Raw genomic sequence first — 25,038 nt, 5'->3', positions numbered from 1 at the left:
AGACAGCCGGGACTGCTCAGAGCCACTCAGACAGCCTGCATCTGTGAGAGGATGGGATCATTGGGGCAGTAGTGTTGCCCTGGGCCCTGCCAAAGCGTGTCACTTGGGTGCGGCCCGCAACTCCCTCCCCCCTTGGTATGCCACTGCCCATGGGCCAAAATTACAGAGGCAGCATCGGATAACGCACCTCACAGTGATATGATCCAACTGAAAAATAGCTCCACTCGCCGCACTGTCATTGTCCATCAACAAAGGTGCCGGAACAGCGTTCTGCCAGAAAAGAAGCTCTGGCATACCCGGAACACTTTGTGTGCAGCACAGGATCCCCTCTGTCAGTCCCAGCACTTGATATCCTCTGTCAGTCATAGCAGAGTCCCAGCACTGGGTTTCCTCTGTCAATCCTATCACAGTCCTAGCAGAGGATCCCCCTGTGGTCCCTATCACAGTCCTAGCAGAGGATTCCCCCTGTGGTCCCTATCACAGCCCTAGCAGAGGATCCCCCCTGTGGTCCCTATCACAGTCCTAGCAGAGAATTCTCCCTGTGGTCCCTATCACAGTCGTAGCAGAGGATCTCTCCTGTGGTCCCTATCACAGTCGTAGCAGAGGATCTCTCCTGTGGTCCCTATCACAGACCTAGTAAAGGATCCCCCTGTGGTCCTTATAACAGACCTAGAAGAGGATCTCTCTTGTGGTCCCTACCACAGCCCTAGCAGGGGATTCACCCCCTGTGGTCCCTATCGCAGCCCTACCATAGGTTCCTCCATCTGGTCCCTATCACAGTCCTGTCAGAGGTTCCCCTGTGTGGTCCCTATCACAGTCCTACCAGAGGTTCCCCTGTGTGGTCCCTATCACAGTCCTATTAGAGGATCCATCACCCCTGTGGTCCTTATCAGTGTCTTGGTCTAGGCCGACCCGTTCTCCCCACGTCCCGCTCAGATATAGCCTCCTGCGGCCGGCTTGCCTTGCTATATATCATTGCTATATATTGGCACTCAGCACTGGCAGTATGGGCGCGTACTGGGCCGAGGGGGGGGGGGGGGGGAGGGACTGCCACCCCCATAAAACGGACCATGACTGACTCAGTGTCACTGGCCAATGGCCATACCTGGTGCACTGCATATAACTTAACTGGTGGAGGCGGAGCCGGAGCCTAATGCTCCGCCTACTCACCTCCGCACACCATCATTGCATGCTCTTCAGCTCGGGATGGGTCTCTCTGTAACCAGAGGAGGAGCGAGAGAGAGGACAGCGGCGGGAACCCTCAGGTACAAATTGATGAGAGCAAGTGAATGTATATACACTAAAGCTGCCTGGGTATACAGGTTTTTAAATTGGTCCTAACTCCTGGCTCGCTGTTTCACTCCATCTATATAATATAGATGGAGTGAAACAGCAAGCCAGGAGTCAATACCAATTTAAAAACTTGTATACCCAGGCAGCTTTAGTAACGCAGCCACTGTGCCCATCAAACGCAGCCACTGTGCCTATCAATTGCCACCACTGTGCCCATCAAACGCAGCCACTGTGCCATCAAACACAGCCACTGTGCCCATCAATTGCCGCCACTGTGCCCATCAATTGCCACCACTGTGCCCTAACGCAGCCACTGTGCCCATCAAACGCAGCCACTGTGCCATCAATTGTTGCCACCATGCCATCAATTGCTGCCACTGTGCCATCAATTGCCGCCACTGTGCCCATCAAACGCAGCCACTTTGCCAATCAAATGCAGCCACTGTGCCATCAAACGCAGCCACTGTGTCATCAAACGCAACCACTGTGCCGATCAATTGCCGCCACTGTGCCCATCAAACGCAGCCACTGTGCCCATCAATTGTTGCTACTGTGCCCATTAAATGCAGCCACTGTGCCATCAAACGCAGCCACTGTGCCCATCAATTGCCAGCACTGTACCATCAAACGCAGCCACTGTGCCCATCAATTGCCACCACTGTACCATCAAACGCAGTCACTGTGCCCATCAATTGAAAGAGGAAGGGGTGTGGTTTACAGATGAAAGGGCGTGTCTTTAATAGGAAGGGGTGTGGCCTTGACAGGAAGGGTGGGTCATATTTAAATCAGGGGGTGCATGAGTTTAGTCAGGCCTAGGGTAGCACAAATCCTAAATACACCACTGGTCCTTATCACAGTCCTAGCAGAGGATCCACCCTGTGGTCCCTATCACAGGATCCCCCCCTATTGGTTTGTATCCTAGTCCTCTCTCTGTGCCCCTTCTGCCCCCCCTTCTGGCTAATGACAGTTCTCGGTAGGAGGGTGCTGAGGATGGCTGTGTGTCCTCCTGTGCATGGTGCCCAGAGTCAGAAGGTGGGGAAGACAGGCAGCGGCTGCGGTGGTGATGTGGGGCGTGGAAGGGGGCTGCAGGGAGCTCTTCTTAGATCAGGTGCTAAAAATTGTATGATCAGCCCATCAATGAGAAGCAGGTGTGGGCCATGTGTGGCTCTGATAAAGAAGGACATAACTTTGAAAAGCATCTGCTGCAGGGACCCTAGTGAGGTCCTCCTTGGGCTAGAGGCTTCAGCAAAGCTGGGAGATTGTAGCCACATTTAGTGGCTGGATGAGCACTTTTACTTCCTATGTTTGTGAGCAGCTACAGTATCTCACAAAAGTGAGTACACCCCTCACATTTTTGTAAATATTTTATTTAATCGTTTCATGTGACAACTTTGCTACACTTTTTCTATGTAAAGTAGTGAGTGTACAGCTTGTATACACACAGCCATTAATGTTTAAATTGCTGGCAACAAAAGTGAGTACACCCCTAAGTGAATATGTCCAAATTTGGCCCAATTAGGCATTTTCCCTCTTTGGTGTCATGTGACTCATAAATGGTACAAGGCTCAGCTGTGAATGGGGAGCAGGCGTGTTAAATTTGGTGTTATCGCTCTCACTCTCTCATACAGGTCATTGGAAATTAAACATGGCACCTCACGGCAAAGAACTCTGAGGATCTGAAAAGAATTATTGCTCTACATAAAGATGGCCTAGGCTATAAGAAGATTTCCTAGACCCTGAAACTGAGCTGCAGCATGGTGGCCAAGACCATACAGCAGTTTAACAGGACAGGTTCCACTCAGAACAGGCCTCGCCATGGTCGACAAAAGAAGTTGAGTGCACGTTCTCAGCGTCATATCCAGATTATGTCTTTGGGAAATAGATGTATGAGTGCTGCAGAGGTTGAAGGGGTGGGGGATTAGCCTGTCAGTGTTTAGACCATATGCCGCACACTGCATCAAATTGGTCTGCATGGTCGTCCCAGAAAATGATTATGCACAAGAAATCCCGCAAACAGTTTTCTGAAGAAAAGAAGAAGACTAAGGACATGGATTACTGGAATCATGTCCTGTGGTCTGATGAGAACAAGATAAACTTATTTGGTTCAGATGGTGTCAAGTGTGTGTGGTGGCAACCGGGTTAGGAAGACAAGTGTGTCTTGCCTACAGTCAAGCATGGTGGTGGGAGTGTCATGGTCTGGGGCTGCATGAGTGCTGCCGTCACTGGGGAGCTACAGTTCATTGAGGGAACCATGAATGCCAATGTACTGTGACATACTGAAGCAGAGCATGATCCCCTCCCTTCAAAGACTGGGCCGCAGGACAGTATTCCAACATGATAATGACCCCAAACACACCTCCAAGACAACCACTGTCTTGCTAAAGAAGCAGAGGGTGCAGGTGATGGACTGGCCAAGCATGTCTCCAGATCTAAACCCTATTGAGCATCTGTGGGGCATCTGCAAACGGAAGGTGGAGGAGCACAAGGTCTCCAACATCCACCAGCTCCGTGATGTCATCATGGAGGAGTGGAAGAGGACTCCAGTGGCAACCTGTGAAGCTCTGGTGAACTCTATTCCCAAGAGGGTTAAGGCAGTGCTGGAAAATAATGGTGGCCACACAAAATATTGACACTTTGGGCCCAATATGGACATTTTCACTTAGGGGTGTACTCACTTTTGTTGTCAGCAGTTTAGACATTAATGGCTGTGTGTTGAGTTATTTTGAGGGGACAGCAAATTTACACTGTTATACAAGCTGTACACTCACTACTTTACATTGTAGCAAAGTGTCATTTCTTCAGTGTTGTCACATGAAAAGATAGAATAAAATATTTACAAAAATGTGATGGGTGTACTCACTTTTGTGAGATACTGTATATTTTATAATCACAAAAATTGTTGTTGGATAATGCACTAGGCCAGTGTGCCCTCTGTTTTTATCTAATTACCAGTGTGCCTGGAGAATGTGTGCACTGGGATGGAGCCATGTTCCGCATGAGAAAAAGCCCTGGTGCACAAGGTGATTAGGATGTGCCCAGGCACACCCCGTGCGCAGTAGTGTATTTAGGTTTTGTGCTGCCCTAGGCCTGGCTAAACTCGTGTACCCCCTAATTTAAATATGACCTACCCCTTCCTGTCAAGGCCACACCCCTTGCTGTTTAAGACCTGCCCTGAAATTTTCGAGTGGGGACACTAGTTCTGAGGGCCTGGTGGGGGGGGGGGGGGGGGGCAATGGATTCCCTTAATTTGCATAGATTTCCTCTCACTTCCTGTTTGGCTATGGGGCAGGAAGTGAAGGGAAATCTCCACAATGGGACAGGGATGGTAAAAAATAAACTGACAGGGGCTATAACCCTCCCTTACTCTATCCAAAATGAAAAAAGAGTGTTGCCTATAGTTCTACTTTAAGCACAACATTTCTGATAATTTTATGGAGAGGACTAAGAAGATAAAACCATGCCAATGGTGCAGCAGAAAACATATAGCACAGTGAGGAAGGTTTGTGGTCCAGGATGATAGGACAGTCAAAATTAGAAGTGGCGCCCCCCTCCCCCCCACAGTTTCAGAATGCCGGCCGCCCGCATAATGGAAGTAGTTATGGGGGCGCTAGACTAATTTGCCTCTCAGCCCAGTCCGCCCCATAAGACTGGCGCTACACTAACAGTGTAGCGCAAGCCGACAGGGAGTCTGTCCGTGCTGCTCCCCTGCAAAGTGCTGCCCTAGGCCTGGGCCCTGTCGACCTAGGCCAGGATACAGCGTTGTCCGTGTGCACACCTATATTAAAGACTATTTAAATCTTCATGTCCTTCTATGATCACCTTGTCCTCAGGGTGACAACACTGCTGCACAATTCATACCTTTCTTGTCCTCTGTTCCCTGTCCCATTCTTCTACATTCTCACCTTTCCTCTGCTGTTCTTAGCATTTCCTTTGCTTTTTCAGGCTCAGTCCTAAGATAGATCTGGAACGCGGATAAGGAAGGAAAAACACCCATCAGACTTGACAATGGCATTCGGATCTTGGTCCCAATGTTTTCAATCCTGCAAAGGCAAATAGCAATGTGAGTTAATGAAGAGGTTATAGAAAACAAATGCAATCTTTACATTCCTATTATCAGTTATTTATATAGTAGGCTCCTATGCTGTGGCGCTGTACAAGTGACATAAACAAGGATGAATAATACATATAATACCAATACATACAAGCCTGATGACTAATTGCAGCTTCTGCAGCACATAGAAAGCATACTGTATGTTAGTAATACATTAAAGCCCGACTCCAGGAAATGTGAAAATCCTCCCTTGCAGTGGGGCTGAGCCTGCACTGCACTGCAACATTGACTGCTCACTTATTCTAGGGGAGAGAAACAGCATTTCTCCTTACCTGATCCTCCACTCCCTGGCAGATGGCACTCCCCTGTGCTCTAGTAGTTGGCTGTCCCTTGTCATTATCATGCCCAATGTAAGGCTATGGACCCCATATCAGCCTTGATAATGTCAGGACCTTAGAATGCTGGAGTGTGAGGTAGAAGATCCTGAGGACAGGCCTAGCAGCATGAAGGATTGAGTATATAAATTTTCTTTTTTGTTCCCTAGACCTAAAGAAGCAAGTAACCCTTGTAATGTGGGAGCAGCCTTCTTGCAAGGGATCATTTTTACGTTTCCTGGAGTTGGGCTTCAAATTAAAAATTTGATCCCAGATGTGGCAATCTTACAATCTACCCCAGTCAAAGAGTAGGGACATCAGGTCAGAGAAAAATTAAGCCATGTATGTGTATGCATAGGCAGCAGTGGTGGCGGCTCATAAGGGGTGCAGGGGTACCGCCCCCCCAATCCATGCGTCCGGCCCCTAATCTCCATGCAGGGCGCTGGACTCATGGATTGCAATGGGTTTTTTTTCTTAAGCACATGATTAGAGCCTGAGGCTCTAATTGGCTTCAAAAAGGGTGGGCCCAGGGCGGAGAGCATTGCACTCCGAGCCCACCCACTTGTGTGACATAAGCAAATGAATATTCGCTAATGTCTTCCTGCTTCTCCTCCCGGGCAATCAGGAAGCGGGTCCTGAGACCCGATTGGCCGGGAGGAGAAGCGACCACTGGGAATCGACAGGGCATGCAGGGGGGAAGCCGCCAAAGCCACAACCTGAATGGGGTAAGTGCGGGGCGGAACGGGCAATCGATCAAGCCATGGCAGGGGTGGGGTGGGGTTGTTTGGGTTTAGCGAGGGAGCCAGATTTGTTTGCCACCCCCTGTGTTGTGTGTATATATATTAAATTAATGATTTTCTCCATCAGATTAGTTTTAACAGAAATCAGGTTGGGTTTGAGTGGATGCTTCTCAAACTAATCCTTTGGTAACAAGTACACAGGCTGTCCTCAAACAATGGGAACTTAGATACAATTGTTACATTTCAGTTGACAGTTTCAGCAGTCTATTGTCTCTCTAGATCAGCCATTCTCAACCAGGGTTCCATAGCCTACAGGATTCAAGGTTCACCACCATTTAGCAAAGCCAGCAGCATGACACCAAATATCTTTTTAGCTTTTTAGCTGTCTTTAAGGGTGGCATTCTGAGCACCACTTTAAGGGGGGCCTTCTTCCTATTAATCACTAATAAAAGGGGCATTGTCCCTTTTGAGCCCTGATAAATTGGTTTTAGTAAGGGATCCTCAAGACATGAAAATTATTTTTGGGGGTTCCTCTAGGTTTAAAAGGTTGAGAAAGCCTGCTCTAGATAAACCTATGGCATGTATGATACCAGAGTGCCACCTTGAGGTAGAATTTGAGAGTGCCTCTCTGATCGAAAGCTACAGAGATATTTTTCTGTTATTCAGTTATTATGGTAAACAACCTGACATATAAAATTGTTGTCAGGGATAAGCTGCATATGCCTTAAGACCAAAGAGGAAAAATCTGTAACCAGCCAGAAGCCATTGAAGAAGAAGATACCTGATCTCCACAGCAATTGCTTTGGAAGACTGAGTCCTAGTTGTCAATGGAGATCATGAACACACAGTAACCGGAGTTAAGTAACTTTTAAGCATATTTCTACTGTTTACAGAACATAGTTTCTGCTTATTTTCTAAGCATCTTGCTTGATATATCTGTCCGTCTTGATATGTGTTCCTAATATTGTGATAGTTTTGTATGTACAGAATTTTTGTTCAGTAAAAGCACATTTGTACACTGCAGAGGTCTCAGTATCCTTGTTTATACTGCAAAGTAATCTTGCTAGATAGACACAAGCATAACACACCCACCCCCAAACCCCCCCCCCAAAAACAAAATTGAGCACCAGCTGCCACTGCTAGGTAGATAGTGGAGGAGGAAGCAATGCTGGCTCAGAATTCTGTATATAAGGTGCTGGTGTATAATCCAGTGGTTGTTTCTGCAGACGTATCCGAGAGAAAATGGACCCCGTTGCTCAACAGAACATAAGATACTTATAATCCAAAAAGATAAGGTGACACTCCCAAAGCTTGAAAGGGGATCAAAAGTCTATTTTGACATTTCAATAAGGTACAAGCTTGTCAAAATGTCCCGAGGAAGGGGAGCTTCCGCATGAGCTTGTTGAGTGTTCCAAGCCCCTTTATCTTTTCAATTATATGTATGTCTTGTCAGATAGTGGAGGAGGAAGCAGTGCTGAATCTGTAGACTTTCTGTTAGAGAGACATGAAATGGAAGATTAAAGTTGAGAGTTCTATACATCCAGTGCATTGCGCACACACAGTTATGTGTTTGTTTGTAAAATAATTATTTAAAATTAAATAGCAAAAGAAAGCTGTAAATCATCAGATTATATTGTTCTATTCCTTAAAAGAAAAGATTAAAATTAACCCTTTAAGCTATTTCTGAAAAGATTTGGCAGTAAATTCCCAACATTCAGAACCCCTTAAAGGACCGGGGGAGCCGGTGACCAGAGGTTACCACATATCAGATGATTGATATATAAAAGTAGTCGAACCTTCTTTTGTCGGGGTAAGGGATGGCTTCATACATTTCTTTGTATGCAGTGTTCATATTGTTAATCTTCTCACTTTGATATGGGGCCAGAATATTCATCACCTGAAAATAAGTGACATTTTTGTGTCTTTACACATGGAGACAAATGGAGATATTTTTCAATAAATAATTATTTCATGATTGACCTGCATTTAAAAGGAGGCTCCACATTAAAACCCAACTAAACCTCCAGTTTAAACCGGCTAGATACCTCCCAGGTGTATCCAAATAAAAAGGTGTGCAAAGTCTTACACTTCCTTTTCCTTTAGAAAGCAGCCACAGTCTGAATAGAAAAGCCTGTCCCCTGCCAGCAGCTGAAAAGATGAACCTTTGCTCTGTGTGGAAGCAGTGGTCTCTCTTTCTCTCGAGGTCCAACTTGGCCCCAGTTAAGTCAGACCCACAGCTCTGCAATCAGTAAAGCTCCTGTGCCCTGCTGATTGGAAAGCCATGGCTCTAACCAGTGGCGGATGGTACTCCATTTGGGGGGGACAGCAAACAAACCACTCGCAACCCCCCCGGACGGTCTGTCAAACCCCCGCCCCCATTCGATCAGCAAACTGCATTTAGGTTTTGGGCCGGCGTCTCCTGCTCGGTGTCTCCTGCTCGGCATCTCCTGCTCCTCAGTGGCCAATACGATCGATTCTCCTCTCAGCCAATTGGGTCTCAGGACCTGCTTTCTGATTGCCTGGGAGGAGAATCAGGAAGACAATAGCGAATATTAATTCGCTATGGTCACACAACTGGGTGGCCTTGGGGTGCAGTGGTCTGCACCCCGAGCCCACCCTTTTTTTAAGCCAATTAGAGCTTCAGGCTCTAATCATGTGCTTTAAAAAAAAAAAAAACCCTAATTGAAATCCATGCGTCCGGTGCCCTGTATGTAGATTAGGGGCCGTACACATTCATTAGGGGGGCGGCGCCCTTGTGCCCCTTATGGATGGGCCGCCACTGGCTCTGACTCATCAAGTCAGGTGCCCAACCTCTGCAGAGAGACCACTGCTGCTACACAGAGGGCAAGGGTTCTTCTCTGCTACCAGGAGACAGGCTTTTCTACTCAGACTATGCCTGCTTTTTCTGCTTAAAGCAGGAGTCCGGCAACCAATCTTTTTTTTTTTTTAGGTCATTGAGAAACTTTGCTAACCCCAAAATAATACTCACAGTTTGGGTGTAATAGTGGTTAAATAAATAACAAAATGAATATGGTATGTGCCATGCAGGACATCTAGTTGTAGGATTAGATTACTGCGGGGTACAGGGACCTGTAGTTGGCAATCTTTGCAGACAGAGCTGCTTTTTAACCACTTCAGCCCCGGAAGGATTTGCCTCCTTAATGACCAGGCCATTTTTTGTGATACAGCACTGCATCGCTTTAACTGCGCGGTCGTGTGACGCTGTACCCAAACAAAATTGACATCTTTTTCCCCACAAATAGAGCTTTCGTTTGGTGGTATTTGATCACCTCTGCGGTATTTTCTGCGCTATTTATTAAAAAAAAAAAAAGCGTATATTAAGCGTATATATTGATTGGTTTGCACAAAAGTTATAGCGTGTACAAAATAGTGGATAGATTTATGTCATTTTTATTATTATTTTTTTTTTACTACTAAATGGTGGTGATCTGCGATTTTTAGCAGGACTGGGACATTGTGGCAGACAGATCGAACATTTTTATTGGGACCATTGACATTTATACGGCAATTGGAGCTAAAAATAGCCACTGATTACTCTATAAATGTCACTGGCAGGGAAGGTGTTAAAACTAGGGGGCGATCAAGGGGTTAAATGTTCCCTAGGGAGGTGTTTCTAACTGTGGGGGGATGGGACTGACTAGGAGAGAGGGAGAGGAGGAGAGAGATCGCTGTTCCTGAACACTAGGAACAGCAGATCTCTCTCTACTCCCCTGTCAGAATGGGGATATGTCTATTAGATTGACAGATCCCCATTCTGGCTCTGTGAGGAGCGATCACGGGTGGCCGGCGGACATCGCAACCGCCGGCCACGTGAATCGGCTCCGGCGTCGCGTCCCCTAGAGCTCTTAAAGAGGCCGACATACAGCTATGGCCATTCGCCCAGGAGAGCCAACCTGCCGCAGTATAATGATGACTCCTGGTCGGTAAGCAGGTAAACACTGACTGGGCTCAGGCATGTACTGGCCTTTAGGACTACAGGGAGTTTCCCGGTGAGCCGATGGTTCAGTGGGGCAGTTTTTATGCATAGTTCGGCAGCAGCGGGAGCAAACAGTGGTGGGGATTCGGGGAAGGTGGCCAGCGAGGAGGGCAGTTATATGTGAGAGCCCAGGAGGGAGAAGAGCTCCACCCCCGCCCTGACCACCGAAGAGGCGAACAGGAGCGGGCGTGGCCACCCCGGCGCTCCCAGAACCTCGATTCCTCCACCTCCTCTCTGCTCCAAGAACAGTGTGGCCCGGGCCGGAGGACAGGCTGACTGGGGGGCCCGGAGGAAGAGGACAGGCAGGAGGCGGAGGCTGCCAAGGAGCCACTGGAAGGAGCAGAGCAGCGAGGGCACCCCTGGATCAAGAGGGAGACTCGGCCCTACCCGGCATCCTACACATACCTGTTCGCACACAGAACCTGCGGAGGGACTGCAGATAGGGACAGTGCTATGTGGTCTGTCTCAGCCCCCCCCCTCTGTCTCACTCCCACCCCCTCATGATATACAATAATGGATGTGCGGGCCTTTTGGTGGGCATGGTTTTTTTTGGGGGGGCAGCATTTTTTCAATTAAAGTGGGCTGGTCTGGATGAAGTCCAGGGCCAAATTTTTGTCCCAGTCCAGCCCTGACTGGGCTCCTTTCTATTCTTGGAGATGGGTTTTAAGCATTAATAGGGTCGATTTACTGAAGGCAAACAGACTGTGCACTTTGTAAGTGCAGTTGCTCCAGAGTTTAGTAAAAGAGGTGAAACTTCACTTTGCAAAGAATAACCAATCACATGCAAGGAAAAAAAAAAAGTTTTTGCTTGCACATAATTGGATGATAGAAGTCAGAAGAGCTTCCCCTCATTTACTAAGCTCTGAAGCAAATGCACTTGCAAACTGCACAGTCTATTTGCCTTTAATAAATCAACCCTAATGCTGATTTATTTAAAGTTTTACTAAACCCAGCACAGTAAAATCAGTCTTTATATGCAGGAAAGCATGCTTGTTATGCTCACTGTGGAACCTAAGGGGTTAATCCTCCGCATTGTGTAAAAAGACTGTTTGATCCTGTCTTCTCTGATCCTCCCCTTCTTCCACTGTCCCCAGTCCATCTCCTGATAGAACAGAGCCTTGGAGACACTCTGCACATGCTCAGTCTGGTGTGTATTGCTAGAGAGTTTTTTGTGGATGTGTGCATGTGATCAGCACAGGGCCAATCAGCACTGTCCAGGCAGAGGGTCAGGGGTCCTGCAGCCTCATAGGACAGTCAGAGGAGAATGAAAACTCCACCTACAAGCTTTAACCAGACACTTATAGAAGTCATCATACGACTGCTATATACTGCTGATGAGAAAAGGCATTTAGCAGTTTATATTTACTAAAACTATTACATTTCCATGTTCTGTGTACTGTGGGAGACCAGATATAGTGAATGCAGGGTCCTGGGTTTAGTAATACTTGAATGCATTCTGTGCACTGTGTAATCTATTTGGAGTCAACACTGGACTCTCAATAAGTTAAAAAAATGAATAATTTACAAGTACCTCCTGATTAATATTGTATTTAAAGCAAACCTCTTAACACACAGAATTACTGAAGCTGATAAAAGTTTTTAAAATCAGATCACACAAGGTACCAACATATATTATATTCATACTGAGGGGCCCCTGAACTCCCAGGAGCTTGGAATTCATACGAAGTCTACCAGTACACCCCCAGTACAATGCACTGCTACTTTCCGACCAATGGAAAGACAAATATTGTACATGGAGTGGGAGGGGCAAAGCTCTGACTTTGGAATCAGTCAGTATTTCCATATTGAGTGCCCCAGACCTGGAAGCCCCCAGAGTGCTCGGCACAGGGAAGAAAGGGGAGTGCTGGTGACTGCTTCCAAACTCTTATACTGGATTTTATATCATGCCAGGCTTACTTATCACTCACAAATACAACAGCGATATCTCAGACAAGGCAATATGTAAGACAAGGGACACTGAACACACAAAGATATTCAGTACTTACCTCTGCAAGGACCTCATTCATCTGTTCTGAGCGGTCCTTGTAGTGAACTTCCGCATTGGTCAAGTAGGTGAAGAAAGCAAGACAACCTCCTGGCTTTAAGACCCGATCGACCTGAAATGGTGACATCTACATTAATATGTCAGCAAAACTGATGAAATACTGATTTTATATATATATATATATATATATATATATATATATATATATATATATATATAAAATTTAAAGTGTATATTCTAGCATATAGATGTAGCGCCCACCTACTTAGGTGTGTGCTAGAAGGTTAGAGAGGTTTAGAGTTAAGTGTAAATTTCAGGCATTACCCTCTTTGGTTTAAGCCTGGCTGGGTTTGATTTATTGGGGAGGAATGATAGTGTAGGATGGGGGGGGGGGGGGGGGTGTGACCACCTGCATTCTGCTAAAGTGACGCCTAGTCTGACCAGTGTGAAGTGCTGGAGGGCGGGTTGATTTGATACAGGATGTAGTTAGTGGCATAGGTCACCCTTAGCCTATCATTAATTGGTATGGGCAGGGGCTAACAGGCCTATAGAACTGTGGGTCACGTGCTTCTTGGTGTACTTGCTGATGGGAAGAGGACAGCAACAGGTGTACAGAATGTAGAAGCTGATGCAGCTTGGGAGCTCTCCCCTTCTGGGGAGGGGAACCTGCCTTAACAGGAGGAGGGATGGAGGAAACAGTTATGGGAATCTGCAATATCTAAAAGGAGAGGCTGCTACCACCAACAGAGGAAAAGAGCTGGGAGAGGACCTTCTTTTGGCAAACATGGACGGTCGCTCAAATGTACACGTGAGTGCATACCCAGAGAAACCGTATTTTCAATGGCTGAGGGTGCTGAGGATCACCTGGGAGAAATCCTAACAGCCTGTCCGGGAACTCTATTCAGAATATGCTTCTTGGAACTTAAAGCGGAGTTCCACCCAAAAGTGGAACTTCCGCTCATCGGATTCCTCACAGTTGACACCTTTTAGGGGGGAGGGGGGTGCAGATACCTGTCTAAGACAGGTATTTGCACCCACTTCCGGGAATAGACTCCCATGGGAGTCACGCCCCCTCCCACACTCCCCCGCTGTCTCCTGGGAAAGACACAGGTCCCAGGAGAGAGCGGGGACCATTGAGAAAGCGCAGCGCGACTTGCGCATGCGCAGTAGGGAATCGGGAAGTGAAGCCGCAACGCTTCACTTCCTGATTCCCTCACTGAGAATGGCGGCGGCAGCACCCGAGGATCGAGGGACAGTTCGGTCTCGGGTGCCGACATCGCTGGACCCCGGGACAGGTGAGTGACCTTATTTTAAAAGTCAGCAGCTGCAGTATTTGCAGCTGCTGACATCTAAAAAAAAAATTTTCGCGGGACTCCCGCTTTAAATTGAAGATTCTGTGATGGTTGGGAAGTAGTGGTAAACAGGAGGGAGAAGATTTGCAGTCCATTACAGGAACCAAGTGATTAAGGCAGCTCATATTTCTAGAAGATTTGTTTCATATTCTTTCTGCAACGTGCTATGGGAAGGAATAAAGTTATTGTTCTTTTGTTTCAAGACTGTTTGGGGTGTGATCAATGCAGGGAAGTGGGGGGTAAATGAACCAACTGGGAGAAAGGAACAAACTATTAGCAGCTCCTACGGGAGTAGTGCGCTTGATAGAGTTCAGTGATGTGGGAAATATAATGTATAGCACAGTGTATAGAGTGTAGATGTTTGGTGTATGTAATATATAGCACGGTGTATAGAGTGCAGATGTTTGGTGTATGTAATATATAGCACAGGGTATAGAGTGTAGCAGTTCAGTGTATGTAATATATAGCACAGATTACAGTGATCCACTTCATGCAATAAGCAGGACAGCATACATATAGCAGTTTAGGCTATGTAAGTTAAAGTGGGGTTCCACCCAAAAAAAAAAAAAACTACATGAAAAATCCTAAAAAAAAAATACAAAAAAAATTTGGATATTGTTTTTTTTTTTACTCATCTCTAAATGCCTGTTGCTAGGGGGTCCCTCGTAGTCTGCCTCTTCCAGTGCCTGGGCTGGTGACATCACTTCCCCCTCGGCACAGGAAGGGCTCGGCTCTGCTCACTCCCTCCTGTCAATCATCTGGGACCCATTAAAGGTCCCAGGTGACTGAGCGGCCAATCACGGCGCGCGGCGCCTCTCGCACATGCACAGTGGGTGCCAGGCTGTGAAACCACAGTTGCAATGCCGGCACCGCCGAACGCATCGCTGGACCCAGGGACAGGTAAGTGTCCAATTAAAAGTCAGCAGCTGCAGCATTTGTAGCTGCTGACTTTTAATTTTTTTTTTTTTTTGACTGGAACTCCTCTTTAAATCATAATGTACACTATGGGGTTTATTTACTAAAGGAAAATCCACTTTGCACTACAAGTACAATCGCTGTAGATCTGAGGGGGACCTGCAAGGAAAATAAAAAGCAGCATTTTTTGCTTGAACATGGGTGATAAAATCAGCAGAGCTTCCCCTCATTTCAGATCTTCCCCTCAGATCTACAGCGACTGCACCTCCAAGTGCACTTGTAGTGCAAAGTGGATTTGCCTTTAGTAAATCAACCCCCACAGTGTACAGAATTCAGCAGTCAGGTGTATGTAATGTACAGCACATTTTACAAGGTACAGCAGTCAGAAACAATGAAACAAGAACTCTTGTTTGTTTTTACCTCTTTTAGAAACTTCTCAATGTTAAACCAATGGGCAGAAGTGCACGCTGTTAGTAGATCGACAGAGGCGTCACCAACCGGCATCTCTTCAGCTGGAGAGACACTGCAGAAAACGACAGGTTAGACTTTAAGGTAGTGACACCATCTGGTTGGATTGAAAGTCCAAACCTGGGCTCTGTGCTTCTGACTTTTCTGCCTCATCCCTTCACAGATGACACAAAGGGTTTGGTCTGTTTATAAAGAATTCACAGAAAAATCACCCAATGAATCCTTCACTGACATACTCCAGTCACAATCACCCTGTTTACATTAGAATGATAGGAAAAGGGGGGAAGGCAGTTTCTTGCCACCCCTTTTCCTCATGGGAGAGCGGTGGGAATGGCAGTTTCTAGTCCCCCCTGGGAGCCTGCTGCTCTCAGGGGAAACACAGGTGGCTCACATGGCTTAGAGCCCTTTCACACTGGGGCGGTTTGCAGGCGTTATTGCGCTAAAAATACCGCCTGCAAACCGACCCGAAACAGCCGCTGCTGTTTGTTCAGTGTGAAAGCCCCGAGGGCTTTCACACTGAAGCGGTGCGCTGGCAGGAGAAGAAAAAAAACTCCTGCAAGCCGCATCTTTGGAGCGGTGAAGGAGAGCTTTATTCACCGCTCCTAAACCGCTCCTGCCCATTGAAATCAATGGGGCAGCGCGGCTATACCGCGGCTATAGCCGTGCTATGCGAGCGGTTTTAACTCTTTTTCGGCCGCCAGCGGGGGTTAAAACCGCACCGCTAGCGGCCGAATACCGCCGCAAAAACGACGGTAAATCAACGCTGTTTTACCGCCGACGCCCCCACCGCCCCAGTGTAAAAGCAGCCTTAGAGAGGGGTACAGGTGACCTCTCATGAGTCATAGGTAAAAGCCCGGGAAAATCTAGTTTAAACTGGTTAGAAGTAAGGCTAGTTAGGGATATAAAAAGGGGTTCCATAGCTAGCGGGCTCATTCGCCTCAGAAGAGGAGCTGTGGTGATCTCCCTGGGGGTTATCCCCCTGAACAAACAGCGCCTTCTGAGGCCGGAAGATGAGTCTCCCGCGGCGGCTAATCGAGCGGGCTGGCGAGGACGGCGGAGAAGCCTGGATTCGCCAGGGCTTAGACCTACCTCGCTCTTCGAGTCAAGAGGCTCCGGTGGGAGCCGCAACATTCAGCGCTGGATCCGAGTTGGTGTCGGCTGCGGAAGAGCGACTAGACGAAGGAGTCCGGGAGACCTTACAGCACCAGGAAGAAGTCAGGCAAGAGAACGAAGAGGAGGATCCAGGGCGGCGCCGAAGAGGAGGCACCACCCCCGTGAGTGAGTCCGCAAAGAGACGACGCATCCCTCGCCGTGGATACTCCCCCTCTCCGCCTCGCTCTGCTGCTGCAAAAAGAGCTGGTCCTTTTTCAGGATCGTGGCAGAGGAGCGTCGGGCGGAGCTAGGGGAGTGTCGAATAACAGACACGGGCAAGCCCAGCGAAGAGATGAAGCGTCGAGAGGCAATTCGGTGGGCGCGTCAAGAGGCGGATCCAAAGGCGGGACAATCGGCGGCATCGAATCGAGGGATCGGGCTTCTTCACAGCAAGCACGGCCGTCTCCATGGCAACAAACAGCGGTAGCAGCAAGCGAAGCAGGGCCTTCACATAGGCCTGCTTCAGTATCTCCGGCGAATGATTCGACGGATGTTATTCCTTATCAGCAAGGTATGAGTGAGCCATCATCTAACCTTTTGTTATCCAACATAGCTGAAATGTTATCTAAGTTAGCAAAGGAATTGCATAATGTTAACAATAACACTCAGACTGAAAGAGCTGGTGCTATAGTAAATAATGATCTGTCAGCTGTGGGTGTTTGGTCGCCATCTAGTGGTACATCTGCTAATGGCGATCAAAATCCTCTATTTAATACAGATATAGGTTTCTCTTCTTATCAGTCTGCTAAATCACAGAATTTGACTGAAACTTGTTTAAAAGAGTCTATGTCATGCGAGGTTACTCCTTTAAGGTTATCATTTGTCGAATCTAACTAAGGAAAAAATTTGGCGAGGGGAATTTATTGACATTTTGTCTTTACTTCCATCCGCTAAAGACTTTATTGGAAAAACGGATAAAAGAGATGACGATGATAGACGTAGATCTGTACAAAAATCTTTTAATAATTGGTTGCAGGCCTTTTGTATTTTTTCAGGAGTTTTATGTGAAAAATCTCCCGAATAAAGTGCTGGTTTATTCCAACACCTGGATATCATTATCGAAGCTTTCAGAAATTTTGGTGGAACTTCATGGTATAATTACGATGAAGCATTTCGTCAAAAATTATCCGTTCACCCTAATTTAAAATGGGGAGTTAAGGACGTAGGCCTTTGGCTGAATCTTTTTCTGCCCCAAAGACCTTCATAGCCTAAGCAGATCACAAATACTCAAATGTCAAGCAATTCCGGTTTTAAAAAAGGAATATGCTTCAACTTTAATGACAGCCAGTGTAGATGGCCAAATTCATGCAAATACAGACATGAATGTGCTTTCTGGGCCGGTACCCATTCAGTATCCAAATGTTTTAAAAAAATGTCAGCAGCAAATCAACAGTTGGGGAGTTTTCCAAAAAGCAGCAACACCAGTGTTGCTTCCAAATATGCTCCCATGGCTCAAAATGTATCCAGATCAGTTGAAGGCTCAACTTCTCATTGAAGGCTTTAGGGATGGTTTTTTTATTACCTATATTTTCGGGTCAAGGTTGCAGTCTAGTTAATAATTTAAAATCAGTAGATGAATTTCCCAACATAGTATTATCAAAAATTAATATTGAAATTCTAGAAGGTAGAGTAGAAGGTCCGTTTAGTTCCCCTCCTTTTAAAGATTTTAGAATTTCTCCGGCATTGTTCCAAAAAATGAAAAAAATACATTTAGATTAATACACCATCTATCATTCCCCAAAGGTAATTCCCTCAATGATCAAATTGATGATAGTTTATCATCGGTTTCTTATGCTACTTTTGAGGATGCCCTTAAGAAGCTTAGATGTTTAGGTAAGGGGGCCATGATGGCAAAAGCGGATGTTAAATCAGCTTTTCGCCTTCTCCCAATTAACCCATTATGTTTCAATTCCCTAGGTTTTTTCTTTAATGGTGAATTTTATTTTGATAAATGTCTGCCAATGGGTTGCTCTCTGTCTTGTTTCTATTTCGAATCTTTTTCTTCCTTTATAGAGTGGGTAGTTTCGTTTATATCTAGTTCAGAGTTTTTGATTCATTATTTAGACGATTTTTTTTTTTTAGGCCCCCCTAGTTCTCCTGATTGTTGTAATTTATTAAATAACTTTTTTCAAATATGTAGTCATTTTGGTATCCCTTTGGCAAAAGAAAAAACGATTTGGCCTTCAACCTGTTTGGAGTTTTTAGGTATAGTTATTGATACAAATTTAATGGAATTTAGACTTCCTGATTCTAAAGTTGAAAAACTGAGAAAGTTACTGTTAATTTTAATTAGAAAAAAGAAAGTATGTTTAAAGCAGATGCAGTCTCTTTTAGGTCTGTTAGCATTTGCTACCAGAATTATGCCGGTGGGAAAAATTTTCTCCAGAAGACTTTATATTTCAATCTCTGGTTTGAAATCTCCATTTTCCCATATCCGGTTATCTCATGATATGAAAGAAGACCTAATAGTTTGGCTGTAGTTCCTTTATCATTTCAATGGTAGAGCTATGTGGCAGGAGGAATTCATTTTAGATAAAAATTTCTTGTTATTTACAGATGCCGCAGGATCTGTTGGTTTTGCTGCTATTTAGCGGAACTGTTGGTGCGCGGGACATTGGAATCCAACTTGGCAAGTAAAAGGATATTTAAAAAACATAGTTCTATTGGAATTATTTCCCATTATTGTAGCCATTGAAATTTGGGGATCTTTTTTTAGAAATAAGAGGATTTTGATAAGAACAGATAATAAAGGAGTTATGTATGCCATCAACTGCTTAACATCAAAATCTCTTCCAGTCATCATTCTTTTAAGGCATATGATTTTTAAATGTTTAAGCCTTAACATTTGGATAAAAGCTGTTCACGTACCAGGTAAGGACAATGATTTGGCAGACGCATTATCTCGCCTACAGATGGATCGTTTCTTCCAGTTATTCCCGGAGGCGGACCGAGTGGGACTGCCATGTCCACCCAATTTATGGGACCTGGTTTGAGGCCCATATCTGAGTACATCATTAATTCAGTAGCACCTTCAACTTGGGCTGGGTATCAATCGGCCTGGTTTCTTTATTTAAAATTTGATTCATGAACCGATGGGTTATTTTTCTGAAAGGTTAATATTACAATTTCTTAGTTTCCTATTTGCCCAACGTTACTCTTGGTCTTATGTGCAAAAGACCTTATCTGGTATTTCTTTTCTCTTGAAAATTAATAATATGCCGTCATGCATGCAATATTTTTCGGTTAAGCAGGCTTTAAAAGGTTATAAGAGAGATAATTTTAGGAGTGATTCACTCAAACCGATTACCCCAAAAGTCTTGGGCGAACTTTGCTCAGTTACAGGAAAAGTTTGTTTTTCGGCATTTGAATCAAAGTTATTTCAAGCTGTTTTTTCAATCATATTTTTTGCCGCGCTTAGAGTGTTTGAGCTGGTCTCTATACAAACTTCAGATATTCTTATTTTTAAAAATTCAATTAGGATATTGATCAATAAATCAAAAGCGGACCAATTGGGTAGGGGTTCTTGGATACAGTTAGAGAATTGCGTGAGTTGGCACATTTGTCCAGTTTACTTAGTTAACCAATATGCTTTGGTTAGGCCTGCAGGGGGTAAGAAATTTTTCATACATGAATCGGGTTTACCCCTTACTAAATATCAGTTCATATGTGTTTTAAAGAAATGTTTAAAAGTTTTGAATTTAGATCAGGATCAGCTCACGTCTCATTCATTTAGGATTGGAGCTGCTACTGAAGCTGCAAGATTAGGACTAGATGTTAACTCAAATAAAAGGTTGGTAGATGGAAATCGGATAGATATTTGTTATATATTCGCCCTAACAAAAATTTTTGATTCATTTCAGGTAAAATCTGCATTGTTTGGATTGTTGGACATTCGTTCATCTACTGGGCACAGCGCAGAGCGCAGCACAGAATTTATAGTGTTAATCTAGGTTTGGATGTACATAAATTTAAGGTTTTTTGGAGTGGGAAAAGAGGTATGTTATGGTCTGATTTAAATTTAGTGATGTCGCAACTTCTTCTTCATTTTCCCCCACCAGATGTTTTAATCATACATCTTGGGGGAAATGATATTGGCAAAAGAAAAACGTTGGATATTATATTTCAAATTAGGGACGACTTGCAAACAATTCAATAAATTTTTCACAACACGAGGGTAATTTTTTCGGAGATTGTGCAAAGATTGGAGTGGCTTTCTCCTCCCGCTGTGGGTTAATAGGGCAGTGTCAAAACTCCTGTCAAACCTAGGCATTTTATCTTTTAGGCACACGGAGCTGGAGGATGGTATCGAGAGTCTTTATAGGTCAGACGGAGTGCATCTATCTGACATAGGTTTGGACATTTTTAACGCAGATTTGAGCACCTGTGTGGAGATGGCCGCGGGTTGGGGTTTTGTGGTCAGGTGTTCTTAGATCCACCTGCCTTTTGGGATTTGTTTTTGCAGCATGAGCCGTAGTGGCTAGGTTAGCTTAAAGCTTATTTATAATATTTGAAAGTATGAATTAATTTATTTATAAAAAATGTTTGAAACCAATAATAAACAACCGCAGCCTTTTTTATCCAAAGCTTGTCTGCTGGTATTATTTTCTTAATTAAGTTTTAGACAATATTTCCCGCCTGTTGTCCCATGAATGTGTACCAGGCCAATGAGGCAGCCAGTAAACCAACAACAATGTCACATGTACAGTAGCTGTACAGGAAAACTTCCTCTCTAGGAGTTCCTCCCTAGTGGTGAACTGCATTTATTACACACCAGAATGTCCTTTTCGCAATACCCACCAATCACACCAACAATGTTCTTTAGGAAAGCCCAATCACCCTCAACAATATCCTTTAGGAATACCCACCAGTTACTGCAGGACTATGGCACACTTTGCATGGTAAACATTCTTTAGTCCAAAGAGGTCTGTCTATATCAGGAAAGGGGCTACTTGGTTGGGTGTGCTCCCCCCAGGCCAAAAGGTTCCTGGTCCTCCCCTAAACATAACTAATGAAACATGTTTAGAATGTCCCCACCTGTATGTGAGATTGGGTGACCCCGGGGCTTTCTTGGCCTCCTCTATCTGAGCCTCACTGATGTCGATTCCGAGAACTTTCTTGACATGCTGAGAGAGAATTCTTGTGTTCTGCCCCGTTCCACAGCCAACGTCCACAGCAAAGCCATATGGTTTGTGTAACTAGGAAGACAGAAACATCTTCAAAATACATCACAAGTACACTGGTGTTGTTTTCAGTTTAACCTCTTGCTGCCCGCATCATACATATGTGTGTCTGCAAAGAGGGAGGGCTTTAAAGCCCTCACACTGCACATAGGAGTCCATGGAAAGCCAAGATTTCTGTGCTGAGAACACGCTCACTGCATGCCCCCAGCACAGTCATAGCCACAGCATAGCCAGCTCTCCGTCTCTAGTCCCAGTCGGAAGCTGGTGGGACAGGCTTCCACTCATGTGCCCACTGGGAGAGCCAATCACGGCATAAAGACCCATTTAAAGGGATGCCAAAGCTGGGCGGGAAGGGGTCACATTTATAATGTCATAACAATGATATGATATAGTGTTTATTTGGTTGAAAACAAAAATACATTTTTATTCCTTGCTTTTGTCACCAATAACTTTAACTTTCCTTACTTAAAGCGGACCTTCTCTTGAAAGTGAAAGTTCTTCTCATCCTCCTCCTCACTCCCTACTCTGACAGAAATGGTGTTTCTTTTTTTTTTTTCTTAGGAGTGGTGCCATTTTCTGACAGGCCTAGGTGAGAATTATGTAACTTGGCATCACACGTCCCAGGAGGCCGCAGGACCAGTTTTATAGCGCTGCACAATCTCTCACATGTGCAGTGGGGAGTGGGATTTCCTGAGGAAGTCACAGTCGGTTCCCAACATCAAGTTGGTGGCACCAGAGTCCTGCAACTGTGAGAACTGGCTGTGAGAGGAAAGTGAGGGACTCCAGGGACTGGTAAGCATCTTTGCTATACACTTGGAAAAAAAATGTTATCATTGTACACAGGGTTTGTGTAGCTCATCCAGTCTCTCTGCCCTGCTTCTGGTACCCCACTTCCCCCAGTATATAGCAAAGGTTGGCTTTGATTAATCAAAGCCAGCATTACAGTATACTCAGAGAAGGTGTCAGCAGCTCTAGCTGTCAAAAAGCAGTCTGAATCAGTGTTTATAAATAACACTGCTCAGATGTGAATATACAAAGATACAAATTAACATATTGTTACTTTTGTATCATTCATCTGCAGAGCAAAAGGGATGAAACTTTGATCTGTAGATGTCAGTAAAAAATAAATCATTAACATAAAATGTTCTTTATTAAAGGGGTTGTAAAGGTAAAAGTTTTTTCACCTTAATGCATTCTATGCATTAAGGTTAAAAAACATCCGACAATAATGCATAGAATTCCCCCCAGCCCTCCCGTTTTACTTATCTGACCCCTCGAAAGTCCTGCGCTCGCCCCCGACATCCTCTTCGCCGCTCAGCCTGGCCGTTGATTGGTTACAGTGGATGGATACAGTGGATGGATTGAAATTAGCGCAGCAACTGGCTCACGCTGCTGTCAATCACATCTAATGACGCGGCGCGCCGTAGTGCGGGGCCGAGTGATACAATGAGCGGCTATGGCCGCCGGCTGTATCACGGGAGTGCGCGCTCGCATGAAGGTGTTGAGTCTTTGCGGGGGGGAGCCGAGACAGCCGCCAAGGGACCCCAGAAGACGAGGTTCGGGGCCACTCTGTGCAAAACGAGCTGAACAGTGGAGGTAAGTATGATATGTTTGTTATTTTAAAAAAAAAATGTATCTTTAGGGATCCTTTAACCCTTAGTTTACTCTAATGAGCCCTAATTAACTCCTTAGTCTAAAGTCGTGGTTCTAAAGTCAGAAGGTTTTTTTTTTTTTTATCTTAATGCTTTCTATGCATTAAGATAAAAGAACCTTCTGTGTGCAGCAGCCCCCCTAATACTTACCTTAGCCGTATCACAATCCAGTAAGTTGCACAAGAGACTCAGCTGTCTGGGACTCTCCCTCCTGATTGGCTGAGACACACAGCAGGCGCCATTGGCTCCCACTGCTGTCAAAGTCAGTGAGCCAATGAGGAGAGTGGGCGGGGCCTAGCTTCAGCTCCATGTCTGAATGGACACACAGAGCAGCAGCTCAACTCGGGTACACTCAGGGGCACTCAGCAGGAGGGAGGAGCCAGGAGCACCTGCGAGGAACCCGAGAAGAGGAGGATCGGGGCTGCTCTGTGCAAAACCATTACACAGAGGAGGTAAGTATAACATGTTTGGTAATTTTAAACAAAACAAAAATTTTTGTATCAATTTATATTTACACATTTCCCATTTTAAAAAGTTACAAATTGAAAAAAACAAAAACACTTGATTTAATTTGTAAAGAACTTTGCAATGCTTTGTGCCAGAATAATAATTTTGGTGTCATTTTAAACAGGACAAATTATACAATAAAATGTACACTTTTATGTGCAGTAACACAAAAAAGTGACTTTTTCTCATTTTGTTTTAGTTTATTGTCTAAAAAAACCAAAAAAAAACACAATGTTGCAAGACAATATCATGAAAAGAAAGCCTTGTTTCTCCTTAAAAAAAAAACAATATATGTATTACCTTGTTATCTTAAAGCGGACCTTCAGTCATTTTTTCAACTTTCCATCTATTAAATCTTCTGTCTTTGTTGTTGTTTTAACTTTGGATAGTAAAACATTTTTTTTCTGCCAGTAAATCCCTTACATTAGCCTAGGCCTATGACATCATGCACAGCTCTCTCTCTCTCTCTCTCTCTCTCTCTAGAGAAAGAGAGTTTGCCAGGAAAGGAGGGGGATGAGTCATAAGAGGGCCAATGAGAGATGCAGCTGGAGGTGTGCCTCTGTGTAAATCCAGGAAGTGAACAGGCAGCAGCTTCAGCTGTCCACAGTTGAAATGATTGCAGCCAGACTCAGTGGAGGGAGATTTCTGCAGCATATTTGGCAACTACAGAATCACAGTATATATAAAATAATATGCAAAGTGGTTGGAGGGAAGCTTCAGAATGGCAAAGATGATTTTATTACAAATTATGTGAGCAGCCTGCAGTTCCTATTTAAGTAATGACAAAGTTATTGCCAAATAATCAGGTCCATAGCAAAAATGTAAAAATTGCTCTGCTCCATAGGGGGGTCAACAGGTGTGGGAGGGGAAGTGGTTATGATAACAAACTAATACATATAAACAAAGGCTTTCTTTTGGTGCTGCTGTCTTGCAAAAAATATTTTTTGTGTGTAATCCACACGAAGAAGTAACAAAGTAACAAACAAACCACCTTTTTTCTGCTTTGATCGGTGTTAACCACTTCAGCTCCAGAAGCTTTACCCCCCTTCATGACCAGGCCATTTTTTTGCGATACGGCACTGCGTTACTTTGACTAGCATTTGCGCTGTACATAAATAAAATTGATGTTCTTTTTTTTCCACCCACAAATAGAGCTTTCTTTTGGTGGTATTTTATTTTTTGTGCTATAAACATAAAAAGACCCAACAAATACAAAAACCTAATTTTTTACTTTCTGCTATAAAAACACACCCACGCCCTTCCCACGCCCTTCCCTGCTCTGTCCAATAGAAAAAAAAAGGTGTTGGCTGGACAACCCCTTTAAAAAATAACTTGAGTGGCTCTGCTCACCT

At 44.9% G+C, this 25,038-nt stretch overlaps 1 protein-coding gene across 8 annotated transcripts in view; it reads right to left on the bottom strand.

Annotated features, from left to right (window-relative positions):
- Positions 1-25,038, bottom strand: part of LOC141148513 (putative methyltransferase DDB_G0268948) — a 70,631-nt gene that overhangs the window by 19,333 nt on the left and 26,260 nt on the right. For all 8 annotated transcript variants that reach the window (XR_012245227.1, XM_073636039.1, XM_073636043.1 and 5 more), the window contains 5 exons: positions 21,382-21,542; positions 15,148-15,250; positions 12,462-12,572; positions 8,255-8,355; positions 5,196-5,333 (listed from right to left, as the gene is read on the bottom strand). Coding sequence is in view for 7 of the 8 variants with exons in the window: in XM_073636039.1 (XP_073492140.1) it covers positions 5,196-5,333; positions 8,255-8,355; positions 12,462-12,572; positions 15,148-15,250; positions 21,382-21,542 (614 nt within the window). In the remaining variant the exon portion in view is untranslated. The remainder of the gene's footprint in view (positions 1-5,195; positions 5,334-8,254; positions 8,356-12,461; positions 12,573-15,147; positions 15,251-21,381; positions 21,543-25,038) is intronic.

Source organism: Aquarana catesbeiana, linkage group LG06, assembly GCF_042186555.1.
Source record: "Aquarana catesbeiana isolate 2022-GZ linkage group LG06, ASM4218655v1, whole genome shotgun sequence".
NCBI lineage: Eukaryota > Metazoa > Chordata > Amphibia > Anura > Ranidae > Aquarana > Aquarana catesbeiana.
This window is presented reverse-complemented; position numbering and strand designations above follow the sequence as displayed.